This window comes from Chrysemys picta, chromosome 4 (assembly GCF_011386835.1).
Source record: "Chrysemys picta bellii isolate R12L10 chromosome 4, ASM1138683v2, whole genome shotgun sequence".
NCBI classification, from domain to species: Eukaryota; Metazoa; Chordata; order Testudines; family Emydidae; genus Chrysemys; species Chrysemys picta.
In genome coordinates, this window is record NC_088794.1 from 137,149,766 (window position 1) to 137,177,187 (window position 27,422).

The 27,422-nt window shown below is 44.6% G+C and overlaps 1 protein-coding gene across 1 annotated transcript; it reads right to left on the reverse strand.

The window, feature by feature from the left end:
• Window positions 1-9,272: 9,272 nt before the first annotated feature.
• On the reverse strand, window positions 9,273-11,422 carry LOC135983212 (uncharacterized). Its single transcript, XM_065593716.1, has 2 exons — window positions 10,503-11,422; window positions 9,273-9,907 (listed from the first exon to the last, which is right to left on the reverse strand). The coding sequence occupies exons 1-2, from the start codon at window positions 11,038-11,040 to the stop codon at window positions 9,405-9,407; spliced, it is 1,041 nt and encodes a 346-aa protein (XP_065449788.1). The 5' UTR covers window positions 11,041-11,422; the 3' UTR covers window positions 9,273-9,404.
• Window positions 11,423-27,422: the final 16,000 nt, after the last annotated feature.

The following is a 27,422-nucleotide window of genomic DNA, read 5'->3' on the forward strand; positions in this document are numbered from 1 at the left end:
CTTCACATTTAAATGTCCTGCGGATCATAGGTGCCAACTTTTCCTGGTGCCGGTGGGTGCGTGACCCCCCACCCCTTCCCCGCCCCACCTCCACCCTGCCCCGCCCCCTCCTGCCCCTGCCCCGTCTCCATTCCAACCCCTTCCCCAAAGTCCCCGCTCCAACTCCACCCCCTCCCTGCCCCTATTGGACTCCTTCTCCAAATCCCCACCCTGCCCCGCCTCTTCCTGAGTGCGTTGCATTCCTCATCCTCCCCCGTCCCTCCCAGCGCTTGCCACCGTGAAACAGTTGTCACCACTGAGAAAAGCCTAGCTCCATCCTCTTTGGAACCCCCCTTCAGGTAGTTGAAGGCTGCTATCAAATCCCCCATCACTCTTCTCTTCTGCAGACTAAATAAGGCCAGTTCCCTCAGCCGCTCCTTGTAAGTCATGTGCCCCAGGCTCCTAATCATTTCTGTTGCCCTCCACTGGACTCTCTCCAATTTGTCCATTCTGTAGTGGGGGGCCCAAAACTGGACGCAATACTCCAGATGTGGCCTCACCAGTCCAGAATAGAGGGAATAATCACTTCCCTCGATCTGCTGGCAATGCTCCTACTAATGCAGCCCAATATGCCATTAGCTTTCTTGACTACACTGTTGACTCATATCCAGATTCTCGTCCACTGTAATCCCCAGGTTCTTTTCTGCAGAACTGCTGCTTAGCCAATCAGTCCCCAGTCTGTAGCAGTGCATGGGATTCTTCCTTCCTAAGTGCAGGATTCTGCATATGTCCTTGTTGAACCTCATCAGATTTCTTTTGTTCCAATCTTCCAATTTGTCTAAGTCACTCTGGACCCTATCCCTACCCTCCAGCATATCTACCTCTCCCCCCAACTTAGTGTCATCTGCGAACTTGCTGAGGGTGCAATCCATCCCATCATCCAGATCATTAATGAAGATGTTGAACAAAACTGGCCCCAGGACCGACCCCTGGGGCACTCTGCTTGATACCGGCTGCCAACTAGACATCGAGCCGTTGATCACTACTCGTTGAGCCCGACGATCTAGCCAGTTTTCTATCCACCTTATAGTCCATTCATCCAATCCATACTTTTTTAACTTGCTGGCAAGAATACTGTGAGAGACTGTATCAAAAGCTTTGCTAAAGTCAAGGTATATCACGTCCACCACTTTCCTTATATCAACAGAGCCAATTATCTCATCATAGAAGGAAATCGGGTCAGTCAGGCATGACTTGCTCTTGGTAAATCCATGTTGACTGTTCCTGATCATCCTCCTCTCCTCCAAGTGTTTCCAAATGGATTCCAAAATGGACCCGCTCCATGATTCTTCCAGGGACTGAGATGAGGCTGAGCTGTCTGTAGTTCCCCGGATTCTCCTTCTTCCCTTTTTTAAAGATGGGCACTATATTTGCCTTTTTCCAATCATCCGGGACCTTCCCCGATTGCCACGAGTTTTAATCGCACTGCCCTACCTGCCAGGAACATTGTGAAGATAAATACATTAGAGATTATAAGGTTCTCAGAAACTCTGGTGATGGGGGCCATAGATAGATAGTTTTCATTTGTAGGAATGAATCCTGTTGATTTTATAGTGCATTGTGGATACTTTTGGCTATCCACTAAGAAGGGAATTCAAACACTGAAGAGGAAGGGATAAAAATGTACTACAGACCCTTCTCCCCAGCTTCAGTGACTCACATCAATAGACTGGAGTTTATTTTTAAGCAGCAGGGATGATGTGAAGACACTTCCTGACCAGTTTGACCTAAGTTTGCAACATTGTGTGTATCAAACAATGCAATTATTATTTGCCATCTGGCCCGCTCCACAGAGATTTTGATTAACCAGTTTTCTTTTTACTCGAAGTAATACTTTTGGGGGAAAGAGCCTCTGTTTTATCCCTTGTAGATGGGGGCCAAGATGAAGCGTCCAGTTTTGGGCCCCCCACTACAGAATTGGCACTATATCTTGGCACTACAAGGGATATTTTTTCAGTATTCCAAGAGCCACTGTATGCCATCTATCTGAATGGCTTTCTGATTGTAGGTGAGGAAAAGAACAAGAATAAACAAAGGTAAGGCCCCCTCCCCACCCCGAGAGAGCTCAATATGCATGTCTCCTCTGTGCAGGCTGCTGAATACTGCAGTTTGCTTTAAAAACTAAAGGTGCGGTACACAGAAAGTCTAGGCAGCACAGATTCAGAGATACAAATGCTACCGATAGTGAGTGTCATTCTGCTTACCCCAATTTCTAATAAACTCTGGGGTAGATTATATAGCTCATGAGACAGGGGTTGCATTATTACATCTACCTCCACTGTAACCCCTGCTTCCATTCGCTAAGACTGGACCACTTGCTGTGCCTATCTTCCTCATCCTGAAGAACAATATTGGCATCATCCCTTTATTAAAATGTGAGAGAGATGTGGAACTGTCAGTTCAAAGAATGGAAGGGGTCTGAATTTCTGAAATAGAATGGAGCTAAGTATATAAAATTAATCTTCCCTTGTAGGCGTGCCATTGCCACTTCCTCTCTACTTCTGTGTGTGAGGCAACTCCATTGTCTTCCCCACACAAACTTTCCATTAGCTGATCACAGGCCAGGCCCACAGTAAAACCAACCCTCGCCACCAGCCACTAGGAGAAATTTCACACAGTGCAAAGTAGATCTCCAAACCCTGCCTTCTGAGTACAAGCCCTAATATGCAGTTAAATTAAATTTTAACCCGAGCTTTTGTATGATAACAACACAGATGACCCACATCACTCCTGAATATTATAGGCACCAGCTCCGGACTTTCTAGCATTTAATTAGGCAAAAAATTATTATTCAAAATATGAGCTGCAGAAATATATATCATGCTTTAAAAAAAATAATTCAAGACACCTGACAGCACACATCCCTAGCTACAGAAATCCAGCACGATGCAGAATGTAGAGGGGAAGTGGGACTTTGGAATTTAAATTGACCAATTTTGTCAATGAATCAATATCTCCAGAATGAGGACAGAGTGCAGATGAAAGCAGTTTTAAGACCTATTTATGCCTGTAAGAGCCTATTTGTTTGCACCTATTTCACATGGCCACCCCCTAATATTTCATCTATATTCATTTTTATAGCTTTCCAATTGTAGGTGTCACCTATTACAAGAAAAAGAAAAAGAAATACATTAAAGGAACAGTGAGGGCATGAGTTAAATCCACAAAAGCCAAGAGCTTCCAAGATCAGGTTGAAACCATGTGCCAATATTCTTCTCTATAATGATTCAGGGGACTTAAGAGATACCAGGCTTGATCCTATGCCCACTAAACTCAATGATAAAACATCCATTGACTTCAGAGAGGCAGGATCAGGTACATATGGTGTACATTTCACATTGAACATCTTTGTGTGAATGCCAATTCATTGTCCCGCAGGGGGCTTTAATGCCTAGGCACAATGATTTGGAGATGAGGATGTGTGGGAAGGTAACATAGCTTTTTGCAATACTGTCTCTTTGTACAAGAGTATTAGGAAAAAAAGGCAAAGGAAATATTTCATGTGCTGTTCCTTACTAACTGATAGATTCATAAGGCCTAGACACCCGGTGTTTTTGAGTGTGCTGTTTTGGAGAGGCAACCATGCAGGCAGGTGGGAGGCAGGGGAGGAGCAGCAATGAGGGTAGCCGGAAGATGGCAAGAGGACCCTGAGGACTGCTTGGTTAACTGACTCCCACTTAGCAGGTGCAGCTGAACTAGCCAGCCTCCGAGAGGAGCTGCATGCCAGCTGTGCACAGTGAACGAGAAGCATGCTGGCTGGTGGGGAGTGAAGCCCGTGGGGAAAAGCTAACGAGCCAGCCAAGGAGAAGTGGCTGTGTGAAGACACAGGATTACTGTGTAGTGAGAGTGCTGTAGGCCTTTGGTCTCCAGCTGCTTCTATCACGCCACTTTAGTGCTGTGTCTGAACTAACAGGATAAAGATATTAGGTGTGAGGAGGTGGGCGAAACATTTCAGGGCCTATGTGCACTCGGTGGGTTGATCAGGCCCTCCTCATGGAGGCCTATAAAAGATGTCAAAGAATCATAGAAATGTAGGGGTGTCAAGAGGTCATCTAGTCCAGCTCCCTGCACTAAGGCAGGATGAAGTAAACCTGGACCATACCTGACAGTTGTTTGACTAACCTGTTCTTTAAAATCTCTGATACAGGGATTCCACACCCTCCCTTGGAAGCCTGTTCCAGTGCTTAACTATTCTTATAGTTAGAAAGTTTTTCCTAATATCTAATCTAAAGCTCCCTTGCTGCAGATTAACCCAATTACTTCTTGTTTTATCGTCAGTGGAAATTAGGGCTGCCAACTTTCTACTCACACAAAACCCTTGCCCTGCCCCGCCCCTCCTCTGAGGCCTTGCCCAGGCCCCGCCCCCATCTCCGAGGACCCACCTCTGCTCACTCCATTCTACCCCCCCCCTCCCCCCCGCTCACTCTCCCCACACTCACTCACTTGCTCATTTTCACTGGGCTGGCTCAGGGTAGGGGCGAGGGCTCCGGCTGGAGGTTTGGGTTCTGGGGTGGGGCCAGAAATGAAGGGTTCAGGGAGCAGGAGGGGGCTCTGGGCTGCGGCAGGGGGTTGGGGTGTGGGGGGTGTGAGGGCTCTGGCTGGGGGTGCAGACTCTGAAGTGGGGCTGGGGATGAGGGATATCCTATAGTGTGGCACACAGAATTGGATACAGTACTGCATCTGAGGCCTCACCAGTTCTGAGAACAGTGGGGCAATTACCCACCATGTCTTATATATGATACTCCTATTAATACACCCTAGAATGATGTTAGCCTTTTTCTCGATTGCATCACATTACTGACTCATGTTCCGTTTGTGATCCACCCTAACCCCCAGATCCTTTTCAGCAGTATTACCATCTAGCCAGTTATTCCCTATTTTGTATTTGTGCGTGTGATTTTTTTCCTTCTTAAGTGTAATATTTTTCACTCATCTTTATTGAATTTCATCTTGGTGATTTCAAACCAATTCTCTAATTTGTCAAGGTCATTTGAAGGATAGGATTAGAATTCAAAGGTGCTTGCAATCCCTCCCAGCTTGGTGTCATGTGCAAATTTTGTAAGCATACTCTCCACTCCATTTTCCAAGTCATTAATGGAGATATTGGATAGTAGCAGATCCAGGACTGCCCTGTGCAGGACTCCACTAGATATGCCCTCCCAGTTTGACAGATAGCCACTGATAACTCTTCTTAGAGTACAGTCTTTCAATCAGTTGAGCACCCACCTTATACTAATTTCATCTAGATTACATTGCCCTAGTTTCTTTATGAGAATGTCATGTGGGACTGCGTCAAAAACCTTACGAAAATCAAGATATATCATGTCTGCTGCTTCTCCCCCTATCCACTAGGCCAGTAACTCAGTCAAAGAAGGAAATTAAGTTGGTCGGAATGATTTGTTCTTGACAAATCCATGTTAGCTACTACTTATTATCTTATTATCAGCTAGGTGCTTACAAATTGATTGTTTAGTAATTTGTTCCAGTATCTTTCCATGTATTGAAATTTAAGCTGTCTGAGCTGTAGTTCCCTAGGTTCCTCTTTGTCCCCTTTTAAAGATAGGTCCTAGGTTTGCCCTTCTCTAGTCTTCTACAACTTCACCTGGCTTCTATGAGTTCTCAGAGATAATCACTCACAGATCTAAGATTGCTTCAGCTACTTCCTTAAGTACCCTGGGGTGAATTTCATCAAGCCCTCCTGACTTGAATAGATCTAAGTTATCTAAATATTCTTTAACATGTTCTTTCTCTATTTTGGCTTGCGTGTTCTTCCCTCTTGTTATTAATATTTACCTTGGTAGTGAAAACTGAAGAAAAATAGGAATTAAACACCTCAGCATTCTTGATATTTGTTATTAGTTCTCATTCTCCACTAGGTAGAGGACCTATACTTCCCTTCATCTTTTTCATGCTCCTAATGTATTTAAAGAATGTCTTCTTACTGCCTTTTATGTCCCTTGTTAGGTGTAACTCATTTTGTGCCTTAACTTTTCTGATTTTGTGCCTACACGTTTGTACTATTCTTTTGTATTCATCCTTGGCAATTTGTCTATATTTCCACTTTCTATAGGATTCCTTTTTCATTTTCAGATCATTAAAGAGCTTCTGATGAAGAACTTCTGATTCTTCCTGTCTGTCCTTTCCATTGGGATAATTTGCTGTTGTGCCTTTAATATTGTCTTTTTGAGAAACTGCCAGCTGTCCTGAACTCCTTTTTCCTTCTAGATTTGGCCTACCAGTTCTTCGAGTTTGTTAAAGTTTGCTTTTTTTAAGTCAATTGTCCCTATTCTGTTGCTCTCCCTCATTCTTAACCTTAGAATCATGAAATCTCTCATTTCATGATCCCTTTCACCCAAATTACCTTCAAGCTTCAGATTCATTACCAATTCCTCTCCACTGGTCAGAATCAACTCTAAGGGTATGTCTACACTACGAAATTAGTTCGAATGTATAGAAGCCGGTTTTATTGAAATCGGTTGTATACAGCCGATTGTGTGTGTCCACACATAAAATGCTCTAGGTGCTCCAGTCGGCGGACCGCGTCCACAGTACAAGGCTAGAGTCGACTTCCGGAGCATTGCAGTATGGGTAGCTATCCCACAGCTATCCCACAGTTCCCGCAGTCTCCGCCGCCCCTTGGAATTCTGGGTTGAGATCCCAATGCCCGGATGATACAAAACAGTGTCGCGGGCGGTTCTGGGTACATGTCGTCAGGCCCCTCCCTCCCCCGTCACAGCAACGGCAGACAATAGATTCGCGCCTTTTTACCTGGGTTACCTGGGTTACCTGTGCAGACAACATGGAGCCCGCTCAGCTCAGCTGAGCTCACCGTCACCATATGTCCTCTGGGTGCCAGCAGACGTGGGACTGCATTGCTACACAGCAGCAGCTGCTAACTGCTTTTTGGCGGTAGACGGTGTAGCATGAGTAATAGCCGTGGGGCTGGCAGCCGTAGGGCTGCATTGCACCAGCCCCTTGCCAGGAGATGGTATATTATGACTGGTATCCATCATCGTCGTACTGGAGTGGCTGTCAATCATGGCCACCTGGGCAGACATGCTACTGTTTCGATGATGATGGCTACCAGTCGTAATATACTATTTTCTGGCAATTGCCCAGTATTGCCTGCTAAGCACCCAGAAGAGGCCGAGGGCGATGCTGGGTGCTGGCGGACGTGGGGCTGGCAGACGGGAGGCTTCATTGCTACCGGTACACAGCAGCAGCCCCTTGCCTTTTGGCAGACGATGTTTTTTTTTGTTTTTTTTTTAATGGAGATATCCCATCTCCTAGAACTGGAAGGGACCTTGAAAGGTCATCGAGTCCAGCCCCCTGCCTTCACTAGCAGTGTCCAAGTACTGATTTTGCCCCAGATTCCCAAGTGGCCCCCTCAAGGATTGAACTCACAACCCTGGGTTTAGCAGGCCAATGCTCAAACCACTGAGCTATCCCTCCCCCCCAATGCGCGGTATATTATGACTGGTAACCGTCGTCATCGTACTGGAGAGGCTATCACTCATGCTGCACCGTCGGCTGCCAGCTTAAGATGTAAAAAATAGATTTGTTCTGTATTCATTTGCTTCCCCTTCCTCCGTGAAATCAACGGCCTGCTAAGCCCAGGGTTTTCAGTTTAATCTTTGGGGGGACCATTCTGTGTGACAGTTGTTTGTGTTTCTCCCTGATGCACAGCCACCTGTCTTGATTTTAATTCCCTGTTCCTGTACCTGTACGCCATGTCATCACTCGGCCCTCCCTCCCTCCCGCCCTCCCTCCTTCTCCTGGTCCATCAGATACTACTTTCGCGCCTTTTTTCTGACCAGCCAGGCGCCATAGCTAGCACTGGGATCATGGAACCCGCTCAGATCACCGCGGCAATTATGAGCACTATGAACACCACGCGCATTGTCCTGGAGTATATGCAGAGCCAGGACATGCCAAGGCGAAACCCGGACCAGCCGAGGATGCGATTGCAGCGCGGCGACGAGAGTGATGAGGAAATTGACATGGACATAGACCTCTCACAAGGCACAGGCCCCAGCAATGTGGAAATCATGGTGTCACTGGGGCAGGTTCATGCCGTGGAACGCCGATTCTGGGCCCGGGAAACAAGCACAGACTGGTGGGACCGCATCGTGCTGCAGGTATGGGACGATTCCCAGGGCACTTTCATGGAACTTTGTGACTTGCTTTCCCTTGCCCTGAAACGCCAGGATACCAAGATGAGAGCAGCCCTCACAGTTGAGAAGCGAGTGGCGATAGCCCGGTGGAAGCTTGCAACGCCAGACAGCTGCCGGTCAGTCGGGAATCAATTTGGAGTGGGCAAATCTACGGTGGGGGCTGCTGTGATCCAATTTGCCAGGGCAATGAAAGACCTGGTGATAGCAAGGGTAGTGACTCTGGGCAACGTGCAGTCAATAGTGGATGGTTTTGCTGAAATGGGATTCCCAAACTGTGGCGGGGCCATAGACGGAACCCATATCCCTATCTTGTCACCGGAGCACCAAGCCACCGACTACGTAAACCGCAAGGGGTACTTTTCAATGCTGCTGCAAGCCCTGGTGGATCACAAGGGACGTTTCACCAACATCAACGTGGGATGGCCGGGAAAGGTACATGATGCTCGCGTCTTCAGGAACTCTGCTCTGTTTCGAAAGCTGGAGGAAGGGACTTTCTTCCCAGACCAGAAAGTGACCATTGGGGATGTTGAAAAGCCTATCGTGATCCTTGGGGACCCAGCCTACCCCTTAATGCCATGGCTCATGAAGCCGTACACAGGCAGCCTGGACAGGAGTCAGGACCTGTTCAACTACAGGCTGAGCAAGTGCCGAATGGTGGTGGAATGTGCATTTGGATGTTTAAAAGCGCGCTGGCGCAGCTTACTGACTTGCTCAGACCTCAGCGAAAAGAATATCCCCATTGTTATTGCTGCTTGCTGTGCGCTCCACAATATCTGTGAGAGTAAGGGGGAGACCTTTATGGCGGGGTGGGAGGTTGAGGCAACTCGCCTGGGCGCTGATTACGTGCAGCCAGACACCAGGGCGGTTAGAGGAGCACAGCAGGGCGCGGTGCGCATCAGAGAAGCTTTGAAAACGAGTTTTGTGACTGGCCAGGCTACTGTGTGAAACTTCTGTTTGTTTCTCCTTGATGAATCCTCCAACCCCCCCCCCGACCCAGTTCACTCTACTTCCCTGTAAACCAACCACCCCACCCCACCCTCCCCTCCCGCTTACAGAGGCAATAAAGTCATTGTTTTTTCACATTCATGCATTCTTTATTAGTTCCTCACAGAAGTAGGGGGATAATTGCCAAGGTAGCCTGGGATGGGTGGGGGAGGAGGGATGGAAAAAGACACACTGCATTTTAAAACTTTAAGTCTTATTGAAGGCCAGCCTTCTGATGATTGGGCAATCATCTGGTTTGGAGTGACTGGGTGGACGGAGGCCCCCCCACCGTGTTCTTGGGCGTCTTGGTGAGGAGGCTATGGAACTTGGGGAGGAGGGCTGTTGGTTACACGGGGGCTGTAGCGGCGGTCTCTGCTCCTGCTGCCTTTCCTGCACCTCAACCATACGCTCGAGCATATCAGTTTGATGCTCCAGCAGACGGAGCATTGCCTCTTGCCGTCTGTCTGCAAGCTGACGCCACCTATCGTCTTCAGCCCGCCACTTGCTCTGTTCATCCCGCGATTCAGCCCGCCACCTCTCCTCTCGTTCATATTGGGCTTTTCTCATCTCCGACATTGACTGCCTCCACGCATTCTGCTGTGCTCTATCAGCATGGGAGGACATCTGCAGCTCCGTGAACATATCGTCCCTCATCCTACGTTTTCTCTTTCTAATGTTCATGAGCCTCTGCGAAGGAGAAACATTTGCAGCTGGTGGAGGAGAAGGGAGAGGTGGTTAAAAAAGACACATTTTAGAGAACCATGGGTACACTCTTTCATTACAAGGTCGCATATTTCGGCTTGCAGGCAGCCATGGTAGGCCACAGTGTTTTGGCTTTTTTAACCTTCTTAACATGCGGGAAAGGTTGCAAACAGCAGCGCATTTCCCATATCAAGGATGAATTGGGTTGTCCATTTAAAATGGGGTTTCAATGTAAAAGGAGGGCTGCGGATTCCCGGTTAACATGCGGCACAAACACAAGTAAACCACCCCCCCACACACACACACACGATTCTCTGGGATGATCACTTTACCCCTCCCCCCACCGCGTTGTTAACAGCGGGGAACATTTCTGTTCAGAAGAGCAGGAACGGGCGCCTCTGAATGTCCCCTTAATAAAATCACCCCATTTCAACCAGGAGAGCTTTCTGGAGATGTCCCTGGTTGATTTCCGCTCCATCCCCATACACGTTAACAGACTTTTCCAGTAGATGTACTGGCCGTGATTGCCAGGGCAAATTAATCATTAAACACGCTTGCTTTTTTGTGTGTAATGTTTACAAATATTTACAAAGTTACACTCACCAGAGGTCTCCTGTGTGCCCTGAGGGTCTTGGGTGAGTTCGGGGGTTACTGGTTCCAGGTCCAGGGTCACAAACATATCCTGGCTGTTGGGGAAACCGGTTTCTCCGCTTCCTTGCTGCTGTGAGCTACCTACAGTACCTCCATCCTCATCTTCCTCATTCCCCGAACCGTCTTCCCTGTGTGTTTCTCCAGTGAGAGAGTCATAGCACACGGTTGGGGTAGTGGTGGCTGCACCCCCTAGGATCGCATGCAGCTCCGCGTAGTAGCGGCAAGTTTGCGGCTCTGCCCCGGACCTTCCGTTTGCTTCTCTGGCTTTGTGGTAAGCTTGCCGTAGCTCCTTAATTTTCATGCGGCACTGCTGTGTGTCCCTGTTATGGCCTCGGTCCTTCATGGCCTTGGAGATCTTTTCTAATACTTTTCCATTTCTTTTACTGCTACGGAGTTCAGCTATCACTGCTTCGTCTCCCCATATGGCGAGCAGATCTCGTACCTCCCGTTCGGTCCATGTTGGAGCTCTTTTGCGATCCTGGGACTCCATCACGGTTACCTGTGCTGATGAGCTCTGCGTGGTCACCTGTGCTCTCCACGCTGGGCAAACAGGAAATGAAATTCAAACATTCGCGGGTCTTTTCCTGTCTACCTGGTCAGTGCATCTGAGTTGAGAGTGCTGTCCAGAGCGGTCACAATGAAGCACTGTGGGATAGCTCCCGGAGGCCAATAACGTCGAATTCCGTCCACACTACCCCAATTCCGACCCGCAAAGGCCGGTTTTATCGCTAATCCCCTCGTCGGAGGTGGTGTAAAGAAACCGGTTTAAAGGACCCTTTAAGTCGAAAGAAAGGGCTTCGTTGTGTGGACGTGTCCAGGCTTAATTCGGTTTAACGCTGCTAAAGTCGACCTAAACCCGTAGTGTAGACCAGGCCTGAAATGGCTGTCCCCCTGGTTATTTCTTTCAACTGAAACAAAAAGGTGTGCCCAATACATTCCAAGATCTTATTGGAAATTTTCTGTTAACCCTCTTGCTGCTCTGATGACCCTATTATACTTTTGTAAGATAGCTACCTGCAGGCTTTTCTCACCTGCCCCCTTTGAATCTAGTTTAAAGTCCTCCTCACTAGGTTGGTGAGTCAGTGTGCAAAGATTCATGATTCATAGATTCCCAGGCCAGAAGGGAGCATTGTGGTTATTTAGTCTGGCCTCCTGAATAACGGAGGCCATAGAACTTCCCTGAAATAATTCCTAGATGCTCTTTTCCTTCTTGGTCAGGTGGATCCCATTTCAACCCAGTAATCCTCCTTCCCAGAACAGATCCCATGGCCAAGGAAGCCAAAACTCACCAATTGACACCATTTGCAAAGCCACGCATTCATCTCCAGGATGTACATGTCCTTGCCTCAGCCATTACCTCAACCGAGAGGATGGACAAGAACACAACCAATGGACCCAGATCCTTTACCCTCACTCCCAGAGCCCTGTAGTCACTGCTGATTTGTTTAGAGTAATAATCAAACCTAATGGTACCTTCAGTTCAGAGCCAGAACAAGATGGGATTTCTTTGACTCAATGTGAAGCAATACAACTGTACTACAAAGCCCCCATTACTCTACCACAACCTGGAGACTAAGGCTACACTTTCAAAAGTGGCCACTGATTTTGGGAGCCCAACATGAGATCTCTTGGGCCTGATTTTCAGACGTTTTGGGCATCCACAGCTCTAGTTGAAGTAAAAGGATGATGCAAGTGCTCTGTACCCCTGAAAAACAAGTCCAAAAATGATCAAATTGGGCATCCAAGATCATTGGCCACTTTTGAAAATATAGGCCTTAATCCTTAGGAAACTGGATGTCGGCCAGTTCTGAGGTGGGTGTCTCCTGGAGATTGGTTATTGCAAAGGTTTTGGTGAAGCTCTTTCTTTGACTGTTGGGAGGAGATTCTGGCTTAGGGATATCCGTTTGTCATGAGTACTACTGAGTGGCCTTATCTCCCCACCTCTGGAAACAGCCCCTTTTTCAGCATCTGGACACTTCAATGAGAGTCAGCTTTCCCAGTTGCCAGGTCCTACCCCATTCCACACCTCAAGAGTCAGTATAGAAATATTACATATGTTTACAGCAGAGGTGGGGTGAACATGTGTAGCATGTAGCCCAAACTAGCTTTAGCGGGGGAGCCAGGCAACTGGTTATTATATGCAGGTAGGGAGAATGAAGCTTTCTGCCTGTCAGGAGTAAGGGGTTCTACTTCAGCAGAGCATAGCAGGGTTAGAAAGATGTGAGAAAGTCGAGGAAGGATTTATTTTGTAGAGGGAAGGGGGAAAAAGGACACTGTGCTACAGTGAAGCTGTGGGCCATATGCTGAGTGTAAGCAGGTGGAAATATTCAGGATTCATCTTTTGTACCTTGGTCCAATTTGCTGAGGGCTGAGCATTCTCATCCTAAGAGTTAAGGGATTAGTTCCTGCAGAAATGGGATATGGAGCCTCTCACCAACAGGTCTGACTCAAATGCGGCCTAAGTGACTAGTACTCCAAAGCTACCACTCCATGTCCAACTGGGGCCTACGTGAAATGAGTGAGAGATCCAAATCCACCTCTCAGGGGACAAGTGTTTCCCAACAGACATGGGAAGAGCAGCATGGGGAATCTTGCATTGCTTGGTACCAAGGCATGGTACACACTCAGAGAGGTGATTTCCACCGTAAAATCAGCTGTCTGTCTTGTGTCTCCTTAACACAGAGTGTAATTGGAATGAGGTGTGAAAGCAGACATAAGGGATCAAATAAAAAAAAAACGGTTGTGATTTCAGATAATTTAAATGATATTCTTTATTTCATGGTCACTTCTTACTTTTGTTCATCTCTCCATATTCTCTTGAGTTGAAAGGCAAGGAAAAAAATTCCCTTAGAAATGGTATAAGACTGAATACTTCTTGGACTTCTTTATGTCCTTTCATCTAATCAGACTGCTTTACTTCACAAAATACTTGGGGCTACGAAAGATGCAGCTTCTTACGATTATAGAATCCTTCTGTAATCTCCCAATCAGAATTTCATTACCTTGCATTAAAAACTATCAGAAATCCCACAACAGGAAAGAAATCCAGCTGTTGTTCTGCCTGATGCATTTGCTCTCATATCAAACAGTGTGGTGGGGGAGAGGGGGAGGATATAGATTCAATCTGGAGATATGCAAACCATTGAGCTTTATCCCTTATTATACTTAAAATGAGGAGCCTATTGATTTTGTAACTATATCAAATGGAACTTTAATAGAACTTGTATGTGCAGCATGGTCTAGTGGATGGGGCACTGGAAGAGGAATCAGGACATCTGGATTCTACTCTTAGCTGAGCCACTGAACTGCTCTACGACCTTGCATAAGCCCTCCACCTCTGTTTCCCCTCCCATCCTTTGTCTGTCCTGTCTATGATTCTCTAAGTTCTTTGGAGCAGGACTATATCTTGTCATGAGCTTAGCACATCAGCCCCATATCTCAGCTGGGGTTTCTAAGAGCTACTGTAATACATAGACACATCATCATCATAAATAATGTTAAGTGTTAACATTTCAGAATCCCAGTTCATTTTTTCAACATAGAAATATTTTAGATGTTTATCGTTATGAGTGCTGCATCCTCTAGTTCCAGGGTGAAAGCATACATTGTCAACAGCTCAGACAGTATTTGCCATAAGTTGGATGAAATGTATGACATTTTTGGCACATGTGGCAAAGATGTATCTCATTTTTTTAAATGATTGAAGGTACTAATCCTCCTAATGCATGTAAAGACATGATTGATCAAAACCAGAGCCAAGCTAGTCTCTGCTCTTTGTATCATATATGTCAGTGACCAGAGGGAACCAGACTCAGCAATGAGGGAAATAGGGCAAGGAGAGGGACCAAACTATTTTATGTCTCTCCTACTTTGTCACCATCTCTCAAGCCTGCACCCAGCTGTCTCAGAACTGTCTGACACTGCTGGACACCTGCCTACCATTTTATTCTCTCAAACAATTCAAAGGGGAAATAAAAGAAACTCGTAATGTCCCTGGGGAGTCATAGTAGTAAAATGTATACCTCTCGGCAGGGGGGCAGGGGAAGATAGTTGCCTCACTCCAACATATCTATCATCCCAGAACTGGATTTTCTTTCCCCTTTGGGCCAACATTTTCCTGTGGTGTCCCTCAAAGAGATTTATTCTTTGTAGTGTGTTTATAAAAGTGTAAATAGAGAAGAACATGCATACTGCGCTTGGCCCTTAGGTGCACGTGTCTCTCTATGTTGCAGGCTATCTGGTTATACAGATGTAACTGAGGGCATTATTCAAAGGCAACAGGTCTGCCTGGGCAATTCAGTTCACACAACCCCTCTCACTGGGAGGAAAAGCCCAACTTGATTGTCAGTGGCTGAGTTGTGGTGGAAGGGCTGGCTCTTTTAGATAAACTATCTGTTCAGCTGTAAAGGACTCAGTCATGAGTAGTCTTGGGGGTAAAGATGCATTAGGTGTCCCCTTACTCCCTTGTGTGGGCTACCCAGATCCCAGTCCATGCACTGGGGACAGCAGTTGACACTAAGCTGCTACTCCCTCTGCCCACACTGGACAGTGGGGAGTAGATGGAGCCTTGCCTCCGCTCCGGCATCACACCAGCTAAAACACCTGGGAAGTGCAGTGTGGGAAGTGAGCTGCATCAAGAAAATGGCGTGTGCACTTTACTCTCCCTGTGTAGGAAAGGGAGAGTGTGACTCTCAAATCAGTCCCAGTTTTGCTCCTTTTTTTTTTTTTTTTTTTTTTAAATGGAGATATCCCATCTCCTAGAACTCAAAGGGACCTTGAAAGGTCATCATGTCCAGCCCCCTGCCTTCACTAGCAGGACCAAGTACTGATTTTGCCCCAGATCCCTAAGTGGCCCCATCAAGGATTGAACTCACAACCCTAGGTTTAGCAGGCCAACGCTCAAACCACTGAGCTATCCCTCCCCCCTAAGCCAGTGCAGCTACGTGCTGCCAATTACTCAGGCAAAGTGTCAATTCAACTCAAACTGATCAACTCATCTACCATGAATCTAAGCTGTGAATCAGGGGAATTTTCTTGGGAGCATGTAAGATGGTGGTGGGTGCAGACACACCTACAAGTCCAAAAAAAAAAAGTCAGGATATATTTCCATTTGTCCAAAATCTACCTGTCTGCTGTCAGAGATACTGATAAGAGGCCAATTTCAGAATGAGAAAGCAGCTGATTTCCACCTGTCCTAGATCAGATTTAGTTCCATAGGGAAATAAACTAGATTAATGTTGCTATAGAGAAGGAAATCAAAGGTTTATGTTGTATAAGACCTTTCAGTAACACAGTTACATTCATACCTCATGTCATCTTTTTATAACCCCCTCTTAGCTATGAATGGCAGCAACAATGTTCAACCAAAATTGGATAGGGCTCTCTGTTGACCCAGAAGAAAAATAAAATACAATTCACCAAATGTTCATTTCTGATAACTTAGCATTGCTTTAGTCAATGCCTTACTGACAATCTAATAACCATGAACACATACATAAGCAGTATTTCCAGTCCCAGCCAATGAAATTAAGTAATAATTCCAAGCATAAGAAGTATCATGTTCCCCACCCACTTGGCATACTAAAGTTAAATTAATTATATATATATATATACATACACACACACACACACACTTACTGGGAGGGGGTTCTTGTTATTGTAGTTCTCTGTAATTGAGATTAATCTTAGCCTTTCATCTTACTTATGTGTGCGTGTGTGTGTGTGTGTGTGTGTTAGATTATGCCAGCCCACCCCCATGGCTGCAATTTTATATAGTATGGGGGAGTTTATTTTAATTTGTAATATTTAATGCACAGTGTGAATTTAGAAGAGAATACTCCAGGCGTCAAAGAGATATATGGTACGAAACAAAAGAAAATGTTTCTATGACTGTTTTAAATCTCTTTGAGAAACGATGAATTAAAAGGTACCGTATACCTAGTGCTGATATAGATTACCAACAAAGAGCTGACTCCATTAGGTCACCAATTACATCAAGGCAACAGAAATGGCTATTTAAGCTTCAGTTACAACTTCACAGCTTGAGCCATCTCAACATCATTTATTAACTATAATACAGTTCTCAATCAAATACCTTTTACTGGTTATATAGCTCTTCATATGACTCCCCTGCATACAATTCTGTTGAATGGTCTGGAAAGACCTAACAAATAGCTAAGGGTCAGTCATGTACTTCTGCCCTGGGAGACGATGATTTAAAAGCTCAATATAGCAGTTTGGTTCCTCTACTTGGACTGTAATTTTAAAACTAGATGACATAATGCATGAAATGAGTTTTTAAAATGGAATGAAAAATCATTTCTCAACACTTTTTAATTCACCTTTATTAATGCACGCACTTAGGAATTTCGGTTTACTGGCAAAATGCTAAGGACCAGACCCTCAGCCTCGTTTAAATCAGCATATCTGTTTTGAAGCTGATGAACTATATCAATTTACACAGGGGTGCTGGAACAATTTGTATAGTGGGGGTGCTGACAGCCACTGAACCAAACTGTAAACCCTGGATATCACGGAGACCACTTCAAGCCAGGGAGTGCGGTAGCACCCCCAACACTCCTAGTTCCAGCACCTATGAATTTACCCCAGCTGAAGATCTGGCCTTAGCATTTTGCCGTAAAACATGTTTCTATTAAAAGTCCCCCTTCATTTTCTTCCTGACTTTGTAGTACTCAAATGTCCCTGATGTAAGGACGTCTGGGATTTCAGAAGCTTGAATTTTACATTTTTTAATTCCTGAGCTGATACAAGTAGTGCCCTGCTTGGGAATATTTTTGATTCTCTGCTTGCACATTGATTTTTGTGAAAACTGTATCCTCAGTGCTGCATCATTTCTAGCCCAGGAAATGAAATAAAGTCCTATAACTGGATGTATGTGGCACTGTATGTCCCCACTAGATTGGTTAATACTGAAATGGCAAAAGCATCCTCCAGAGTCAATTCTGAGCCTGGGCCGTAAGCCCACAAGAAAATACAACCATACAGACATGCCTAGGTCAAAGGTCCAGTCGAGCACCCGCTTTTGGTCAGTCGTCAGATTGCTGTGAGGGGATCCAGCCCCAGGATCCCATGTGTTTTAAACCAGTGGAGTCTGAACAAACCCCATGCATAGTCCCAGTCTTGGGGTCCCTAGGCAAACTCTCAGGGTGCAGATCTTCTGTCTACCACCTACTCCTGAGATCTGCAACCACCTAGCCCCCAGCGCAGCCCCTAGAACTAGTGCTGATTCCTCAGACCATAGCTTGTAAACACACCATCTCTCAGAACTCCCGCCAGGGGGTGTTCTGGGGTTAGTTTACCTCTTCAGCGGTTACATGCTAGGTATAATGCTTAACACTCACAGACAGACCTTGCACAAGATTCTAAACCACCATTGGACTGCACTTAACAGGTAAAGCACAGAGAAAACAACAAACATCCTGAATACAATGTCCCTCAGTCTAGCTCTCTCCTCTCTTGGGAGTCTTTGGAGGACCATATAAGCTCAGGTAAGCAGGATTCCCTCCTGCCTTAACAGGCTGCTGCAGCAACTTCTCTCTGCTTGCACTGGAGAAAATGTCCAAAACCCCAAAATAGATCAACTCCTGCCTTTTATAACCTTCCTCTCCCTTTGTCAGGGAACTCCTGAGTCAGCCACTTCAGGTGATCCCAGACTCCTGCCAGGTGATTTTATTGCCAGACGACCTCTCTAATGTCAAACCAGTAGTTCTGGGTGGGAGTGAATCTATTGCCTAGGGTGTTTGTATTTGAATAGGGGACTATCCCAAGTTAATGATCCCCTATTGTTAGCCCTGCATCACAATACCTTGGAATTTCAGTCCAAAATGGAAGCAAAGAGACAGCAGAGACTTGTGATGGGTCTGCAAAGCAGGGGACAACAACTCCTATTGCACTTCCCTTTTCCCTACCCAGATAAGTGGAAAGGTCCTGAACTAGTAGGTGGCCGGGCTCTGTTTGGGGAGTGGGAACCACATGGCAGCTGGGAGCTGGAGAGAAGCCCAAGCAACTGTTGACAGAGCCTTATGTGGAATAAGCAGAGAGTACTGGATATTACAGCTGTATGCAGGTCTGTGCTGGACTTATGGGAGAGCAGCAGCAGCTGGGTAGGGAACCTGTGCAGGTGGCCCAATGAGAGACACTATCTGAGCCTGGCTTGGAAACCCACAAATGCTTACATGCTTGAATACAGACTGGACTGTGGAGAGCACTAGGCCCGAAGAGCCTGATTCTCAGATGGACTGCCCAGAGACACACAGAAAAAACAGTATAGCTCACTTTGAACAGTAACTGTTTACATCTCTGCACCTAAAACCTTTCCCTTAGCCATGTGTCTGAGTGGTTACTGGGGCCCATCAGGGCTAGCACCTACAAGGCCTAGCTGCTGAAGCACCTGCACCTTGGCAGGGGGTTAGACTAGATGACCCATGTGGTCTCTTCTAACCCTATGATTCTATGATTCTACAGTGCTTCCCTCCAAGATGCAGTTCACCGGGCACACAACTGGCACCCTAGGGGTTTGCGGTACAGAGCAACCCCAATAATTACAGAAGACACCTAGCTCCCACATTCAAAATAGAGTTTGCAGTTGGATCAGTCTCACAGAATTCATAAATTATATTGAGAGATTCCCCAAATCATCACAGCTAGTTCTTTCCTGCGGAAGCTGTTTCACTGAAAAGTCCCACAGCGAAGAGCTGTCTAGGATTATTTACTGAAGAAGTGGGGTTTAGTCATCTTTACTATGCCCAGGGACTTAACAGTTGCATTTTGTAGGCTTTATTTATTATAGTATTCACGAGCCTGCAGACTGACAGCCGAGCACCAATTAAACCAGAAACACAAGCGCCTCCCACATGCCAAAGCATGTTACATCATGCATGTGCCAAAAGGTGAGCAGGCAAATAAATACAGGCCTGGATGTGGCTGTTCCAAAAGACAGAATCTGTGACAAAGGAGCTGAGGCAGTTTCAAGAGAATTCTATCTAGGTCGGGAAGGTTGTAATAAGGATTTTCAAATATTTGCTGTAAAAAGGTATCACTACAGAAAAGTTATGTTAGCTGGGGACTAGGATTATACCTGGTACAGAACTGTACTTTCTGAAACTGAAACACAACTGAAACTATCCCTTTATGGTTCCCCATTTTTGTTTTGTTTTTTGGCTAAACCTAAGATTTACTAGGAATTTTCCTTATTTGGCTCATGTCAACCTCTTATAATTTAATCCAGCAAAAATGATGATGTTTTGTTCTCTCCCTATGTGAATGGAGAAACTATAGCCAGGATGGGCAGGGATGGTGTCCCTAGCCTCTGTTAGCCAGAAGATGGGAGTGGGCAACAGGGAATGATCACTTGATGATTATCTGTTCTGTTCATTCCCTCTGGGGCACCTGGCACTGGCCACTATCGGAAGAAAGGATACTGGGCTAAGGGACCTTTGTTCTGACTGTTACAGGGAACAGGTATGGCTGTTCTTATGTTCTTACATAATCAGCTGAAAACATCCTTTAACCATTAAATTCATTGGCACCACTCCCATTGACTGGAATGGTGCAGAATTGGGCCCAGGATATTTCTCTGAATTGACCAAATGTTTCCACCCAACTCTACTTAAGGGCATCTATAGCCATTCCCTAGGTCTCAAGTCCACTTGTGGACATGCCAAAACAATGAAGGCTGTTGTTTTAATACCACCCCTACAGCTGCAGTCTCCATGAGCCTGGGAAAAGAGCATCACAGGCAGAGCTGGCAAGAAAATGTCAATACCTTTCCTTCCCCCCATTTTAAATGTTAAATGGAAACATACATTTTTAACATTTTGTCTCAAATTTCATTTTTGTCTGCTTTGTGGTCAGTTCTAGGTTTGAGGGAAAGTCATGCAGTGAAATGACAAAGACACTTCTTTATCTCAGAGTTCACTGAGGGCAGAGATTCTGAAGGGACCCATTTCTCTGTACAGAGGCGCTCCATACCAGCCTGACCTGATTATGGTCAGGCCTATGCAGTACTGGGCTTGAAGGTGTAGGTGCCCCAAAGCTAATCCATATTTTGAAGTGAGGAGCCCCAGTATGAGATCATTGCTTCCTCCAGTGGTCCTGTGCAGATCCCAGTCACTCTGTGTCTTTCACTCCGATCCTGGCAAGGACATTGCAGTCCTGTAGCTGCAGGCCTGCAGTGATTAGGGAGTGAGAGGCTACAGAGGTGCTTGTGGGGGCTCAGTCAGTTCCCCTCAAAAGTTAGCTAGTAGAGGATGGAGGAGCCACAGGGGCCTCTTCTAAACCTCACTTCTGCCTGTGATTATCCCGGGAAAGGAAAGTGGTATCTGCTAGCCCAGTGGTGCCCATTCCCAGCGGAGAGCTTGGTTTTGTATAGAGCTCGTTGGAAATTTTCCATTTAAACAGTTTTCAGTGGAAAATTTTTTTTTTCAAAGTGTCTGCTTTCTGTAGAAAATTTCAGCTTTCTCTCAGAAATCCCCAAACCTGAAAAAAACGATGCCTTTCCAACCCAAAAAAGTGGGGCTTTTTTTTTTTTTGCTGAAAATTTTCTGTTTTTGGTTTTTCTATGCAACATCAAACATTCCCTGCAGCAGATTTCTATGAAAATGATTTTTTTTTCATTTGTGTCCAAATTTTCCATAGAAACCCCCCCCCGCAAATGTTTTCTGACCAGCTTTGGTTTTGTAGCTGTCAGCTGACTCTGGTTCCCCAGGCTGTCCCTCAGCTGAGGAGATCCTGACGGGATCTGTGCCTAGAGATGTTGGGAGAGGCACTACATCTCCTCTCTATTACCCTCTCGCAACCATACAGGGGCTGACGGGAGGGGAGGGAGGAGTCTAGGAGTTCAGCTTTTGGGTACAGGTTGTGTGGCCACAAAGTAACTCTGCAGCTTCTATAGCTCTCCTCAGGATTCAGTTAGTCCTCTATGGCCATGGATAGCAGTCAGCCTGCAGGGTTATGGTCATGGTCCATGCCTGCTGCTGAGCACCTGGTACAGGAAATAGTCCGGAAGTGCCTGGTGCTGCTACCTCCTACAACCCTACTGTATTCTCTATTATCTTCAGTGACTACAGGACTGTTCCAAAGACCATTGAAGTCCATGGGAGTCTTTTAATTAAGTTTTGGGTTAGCCCTGAGCTGGCTTTTTAGGAACTGTGACAATACAGTGGCAATGTCTTAAATCTGTTGTTGTAGTTGTTGTTGTACACAGTTTTCCATGTCAACTGCACCTGTGTCACCATATCACCTATTCCCTTCCATGTGCTTCCCGATGTTCTCACTTCCATGTAGCGCTTCCCTAGGCTCTGGAACTACTTGGTTGCCACACCAGCATACATATTCCCAGTAATGCTAAATGGTTTGTTCCACAGACTCACTGCCTTGTACCTGCAGGATTTGTGGTCATATCTCCTAATGCCCATAGAAACCTTAAATCAATGTATGTAAGCCTAGTTTGCCATGATCACCACTGAGGACTACAGATCAATGTAATGTTTACACTATTTATATAAAACCCAATATACAAGACCTCTATGATGCTTACATACGGTTTCATTCATTTTAATAAAGTGTATCTCTGATAAGTTTTATTCCATCAGCTTTTGTAAACTTCTTATTCTAAACAATCACCAGCACAAAGATATTGTGTTATCCAAGTCTAGGTCAAGCAAGACTTACTTGATCTCATCCTATTTCCATAATAATCTCTGTCATTTCTAAAAGAATAAGAAGGTAAGGGCACTTTTATTGCTGCAATAAAAACAGCAAAGTGATCTTCTGATGGCACTTAATTAGATTCATTTTATCTTCTTTGACTGAGCATGACATACTGTAACCCTTATTTATGAAGTAAAAATGAATGTCTTATGGTTCCTAACACAATTGGAGAAGAAATTACCATGGTATTCAGCTTAATCTGTGTTTGTATCCGACATAAATGATCTTAAGATAAATTACAGGAAATTATTTTCTATTCCTGGTAACCATAACAACAGATGAGAATTGGTCTAGTTCAACTTACTGACTGTTCCTGGACTCTTTAATACGTAATAAAAGTTATAAGACAAAAGCAATCCACAGGCTTGCCTTTTGTTTATGCAAGAACAATCATTGAGGCACTGAAAGATAATTTTAGGTTAAAGTTAAGCTTCAGTCTTCCAGCTCTTCATCACACACAGGGCGGAATATATTGCTTTTCCAAACCAAGATGGTTTAAGGAGCACACATTGGATCTACCATAGAAGAGGACACATGGCAGGCATGACAAACAATGACACCTGCTTGAATTGTGGGAAGCAAGAAAAGATTATTATTTTTTTAGACATTGAAGGAACATGATAGGAGTGTGCTGGGTGGGCAGAGAAGATCAGTTTTATGGGATTTTAGGAAATATCCCAGATCTGAGCAATCCACACAAACCCATTGCTTAAAGCAGAACATTAATACGGGACAATGAACACATCAGCATAGAAATCAGATGCTAAAGGGAGGATTCTGAAGAACTGGGAGCTTTTAATAAATTGAACAAAGCAGGATAGGACTCTGGAATAGATGAGCTTGCAAATTTAAGGTGAAAGATGGGGACTTTGAATATACTGGACTTGTTTTTTGTATTGAATAGGTTATTCGGGATCAAGTATCTGGAAGCTCCCTGAAGGATGAGAATAGAACTTCTCCAGGATATATTGGACAGTTATGGTCATATAACGACACTGTCAAAGTCTCTGTTGTGAATCACTTTTTGCTTCCAATTGCAGTCCTAAGTGCTGTTAATAAGGAAGGTGAGCTCTGGTCACTGTTCTGAATTGGGTTCAAGTTCACAAACTTATACCATATAATTTTAACCTGTTTTTCTCTTATCCAAATGTCACCTTCCAGAATGTTAAAAAAAATTGATATATCTGTATTACTACAGGTCAGATCCTAGGGTGTGGCCAAGCTGTGCTCAGTGCAGGATGTGGCGAAATGTGGCTCTAAGCTACATTTCTGCTCTTCTGATCTTTCAACTGATCAGGGTTTGGCTCCTGGAGTAACTAAGAGCAGCTAAAAGCTTCACTGAAATATGTTGGAAGCAATATTCCCCTACGGACCTTTCTGTTAACTGGGACTGCTGGAGCACAAGGCACCATAGCCTATTCCTATTCCTAACATGCTCCCTACAACAGCTGTAAGCCAGTGTATGTTTCTCCCACATTCCAGCAGCATAATGTGACCTTAGATAGTCAAGGATCAGACCATGATTCTGCACCACTGGGCTAGCCAAATAGATGCAGCAATCAGAAACATGGACCCAGCAATCAGGCAGGAGCAGAAGTCAGTGGCAATTTTGGGGAGAAGAGGGACTGAAGGCAGCAGCCAACTGGGCAGTGCTAACCAATATGCCCACATGGCCATGGCTTGGGTGCAGCTGTTTGGGTGGCAACATAACATTTGGAAAAGCAACCATGTAGGCAGGCAGGGAAGAGGCAACACCAAGATAACAGAACGGATCCTAAGTCAGTACTAACTGTCTGCCTGCCATGTGTTTAGGAGGTTTAAATATACTGGCAATCTGGGAAAGGAGCTGCAGCTGCATGCCAGCCATGCATAGACATAGTGGAGAAGAGAAAGAATGAAGAAACAGCCCTGTGAGTAAGAAGAGTTGGGTCATGGTGGATCCACAGAATCAGTAGAGGAGAGACAGGTCTGTTAAAAGCCTTGCAGCTGGATTGTTGCAACACTTTGATCTCTTGGCCACTACTAATACCTCACTTGGCACCACCATACAAAAGGATTAAGAATATGGAAGGGACCGTGCAAAATTGTAATGCCTATGGGCATGTATAGAGTTGACCCAACCATGGCAACACTAAATTGGTAATAACTAAACCATCTAGTACATCAAGTAGGCAGGAGCAGGAGAGCTCATGAGCTGTCACTGCCATAGTGCAAGACAGGACAGGCAAACAGCCACAGACCTGGGTTGGCAGGGACTGTACAAAGCCCCATATTTACTCCAGACTGTAGAGTAGAAAATGGGAGCCTAGCTTCTGACACAAGCAACAGAACAGCAAGAATGGATCGAGAATACATCAGAACAGCAAGCAGAGAGAATTTGGATTTAGGATGTCATGACATCATATAATTGGATGGTAGAGGACAAACAGCATTGGGTGTGGTGAGTCAAACTTTCTCATGTGTACTACTACTATGCTGGAAAATGCATAACTCAGTAATCATGGGCCATGCAAATCAGACCAGCCTGCTGATGTCAATGATTTATACCAGCTGAGGATCAGACTCATAATTATTGAAGTTAATGGAACTAAGTCAATTTACATTCACCAAAGATTGGTTCTTTATGTTTATTTCTTTTCTTTCTGAAGACCTTACAATAGATAATAATACAAATGGATGATTTCACCATATACTCATTGCTCTCCTCAGGGAGAATTCCATAGATAGGGTAGTAACCGGCTAACTATAATGGTTCTTCCTTTGACTTCGAAAGTGCACCTTTCATCTTAAAAGTATATAAAGATCAGTGCATTGAATCTGAGAGCTGTGTAGACAATGAACGTTCTGGGTCATGAAGGGTTCTGAGATTTCAAAATTGGGCTTTGGTCCAAACTGGAGCAAAAGCTGAAAATTTCAAAAATTTTTGGGAAGAATAATTATATATATAATGTCAAGTTGATTAAAATGTTTCCACGTGTGACTTTTAAAAATGTTCTATTATCTTATCCTATATGTATTCAAAGTTCAAAATGAGAAGTCATTTGAAATAGATGATAATACTTAGTCCTGCCATGAGTGCGGGGGACTGGACTAGATGACCTCTCAACGTCCCTTCCACTCCTATGATTCTATGAAATGAAAAAAAAATCAAAACTTTTTTCCATTTTTCTTCAAAAAAAAAAATCCATCATAGATTCATAGATTCATAGATTCTAGGACTGGAAGGGACCTCGAGAGGTCATCGAGTCCAGTCCCCTGCCCGCATGGCAGGACCAAATACTGTCTAGACCATCCCTGATAGACATTTATCTAACCTACTCTTAAATATCTCCAAAATCAAGCCAATTCTGTGAACCATTTCAGTCTCAGTACCACCACATATTCTAAATGGAATATGGTTCCATCAAAATTTCTCTGACCAGCTCGGCTGAGTAGTTCTAATCCTTGTAGTCCAAACAAACAGAAGAATGCAGTCTGCACATGCAATTATCTCTGAAGCAACAAATGGAAAATAATTGGAGAAAGAAAGCAGCCCTATTTTAAGCTAATTTCAACATAATAGAGACTTCCTTTTCCGTCTTGTGCAGTTCCTCTGCATAATTTCAGAAACCACAAATGTTAAGTGATTTTATCCAATAGACCAGACGTACTCCTTATGCCTGTCAACAGACAAAAGATTTGAGGGACTTTAGTATTAATGTATGATCCAAATTTCCCCTCCCATCATGGTGTATGGAGGGGGCTGGGGGTTTTCCCCCCAGCATGTCTGAGCCTAGATTTTTCATAAATAAACAAGACCAACAGTAATATTCTACTTAAAAAATTAAGGAAGGAAATTCTTGATGATGGCAATGCCGTTTCATGATTTATAAGAACAGTTGCATTCCACCCTAATTTCCCAAGTGAATAGCAGCTGCTATTCGGTAAAAAGCTGTTATCATTTTATCTGTTTTACAATATGTCATGTATATTTTGCCAATCACATTTTGGCTCTCATTGCAGTGTCTGCTGTAATACAATTGTAAGCTTGTTTAATCAGCTCAGCATAATCTTTGTGCTTTTGACACTAAACACACACACACACACACACACACACACACACACACACAATTCAGTTGTCCAGGCTGTTTCCTTTTCCCTCGTAAAATAGAGACATACCATTCCATCCCTTTTTGAAGCAGAACTAGTCACTGAAGCCTATTAAAGTTCGGTTTAAAATAGATAGCACAATATGGTCCGTAGTTTTTACCTGGCACATCAACTCTTCATTACAAAAATGGTTTGAATTGGTGTTGCTTCACATTTGTTTTAAAATAGGTTATTAAAAGTCAGACATAGCAAGATGCTTGCAGTTGTTGTGTAATTCAAACCTTCAAATCAAAAAGCTTCTTACAACTTTGTACCTGGCCAAATAAAGACTTTCATCTTTACAGGTTTAGCAATTTATTCTCAAAAAGCTCATCCATCAATCTGTAGATTTATTTCCCTTGAAGATGTCTGCTCTTCGCTCTTTCTGTTATAAGCACCTCTTGTTTTCAAGGCTGCCGACACCAATTTACATGAAAATTCCTATTTCCTATATCTATTCACAAAGAGAAACATCCAGATTGAATTGAGTTGACTCTGTTGTACAGCTTTGTTACAGAGAACTGGTGGCAGGTTTTGTGTCTTTTCGGCATTTCATTTTCTGTTGTTACATTGTTGCCCTTGTCATTTGTTCCTTAGCGAAAATGGCCATGCGGGTACATGATCAAAACCTGTGACCTGCACATAACAATTCCAAGCCCATGTCAAGGAAAGACAAACCTTCGCATTTTGGAGGGGATGGGAGTAAACACCACATGCACAGTGCATTTCATTAAAACAAATCCAGAAACCAAGACTTACACTAGACACCATCTCATGTTCCATTGTATCAATGTCAACAGTTCTGCCCCAAACCTCTTATTAATGCCACAAAGGGTGACCCTTTCCGGCTACTGCAAGCATGGAGCTAAGGTGAGGAGCCTAACAGGCTAACAGTGAACCACATACGAAGGGTTTCTGAACTAATCTTTCAGAGTGATGGAGACTAAAAAAGAAAAAGCCTTTACTGCCAGAAAGAACAGGATTACTTGTGGCACCTTAGAGACTAACAAATGT

What these genes read in the sequence shown, in the direction of transcription:
- LOC135983212 (XM_065593716.1), bottom strand. Translation starts at nt 11,040, where the DNA reads ATGGAGTCCCAGGATCGCAAAAGAGCTCCAACATGGACCGAACGGGAG. An exon ending in GGGCACACAGGAGACCTCTG is followed by an intron (nt 9,908 to 10,502) that starts GTGAGTGTAACT and finishes CTCCTCCACCAG; the next exon opens with CTGCAAATGTTTCTCCTTCG.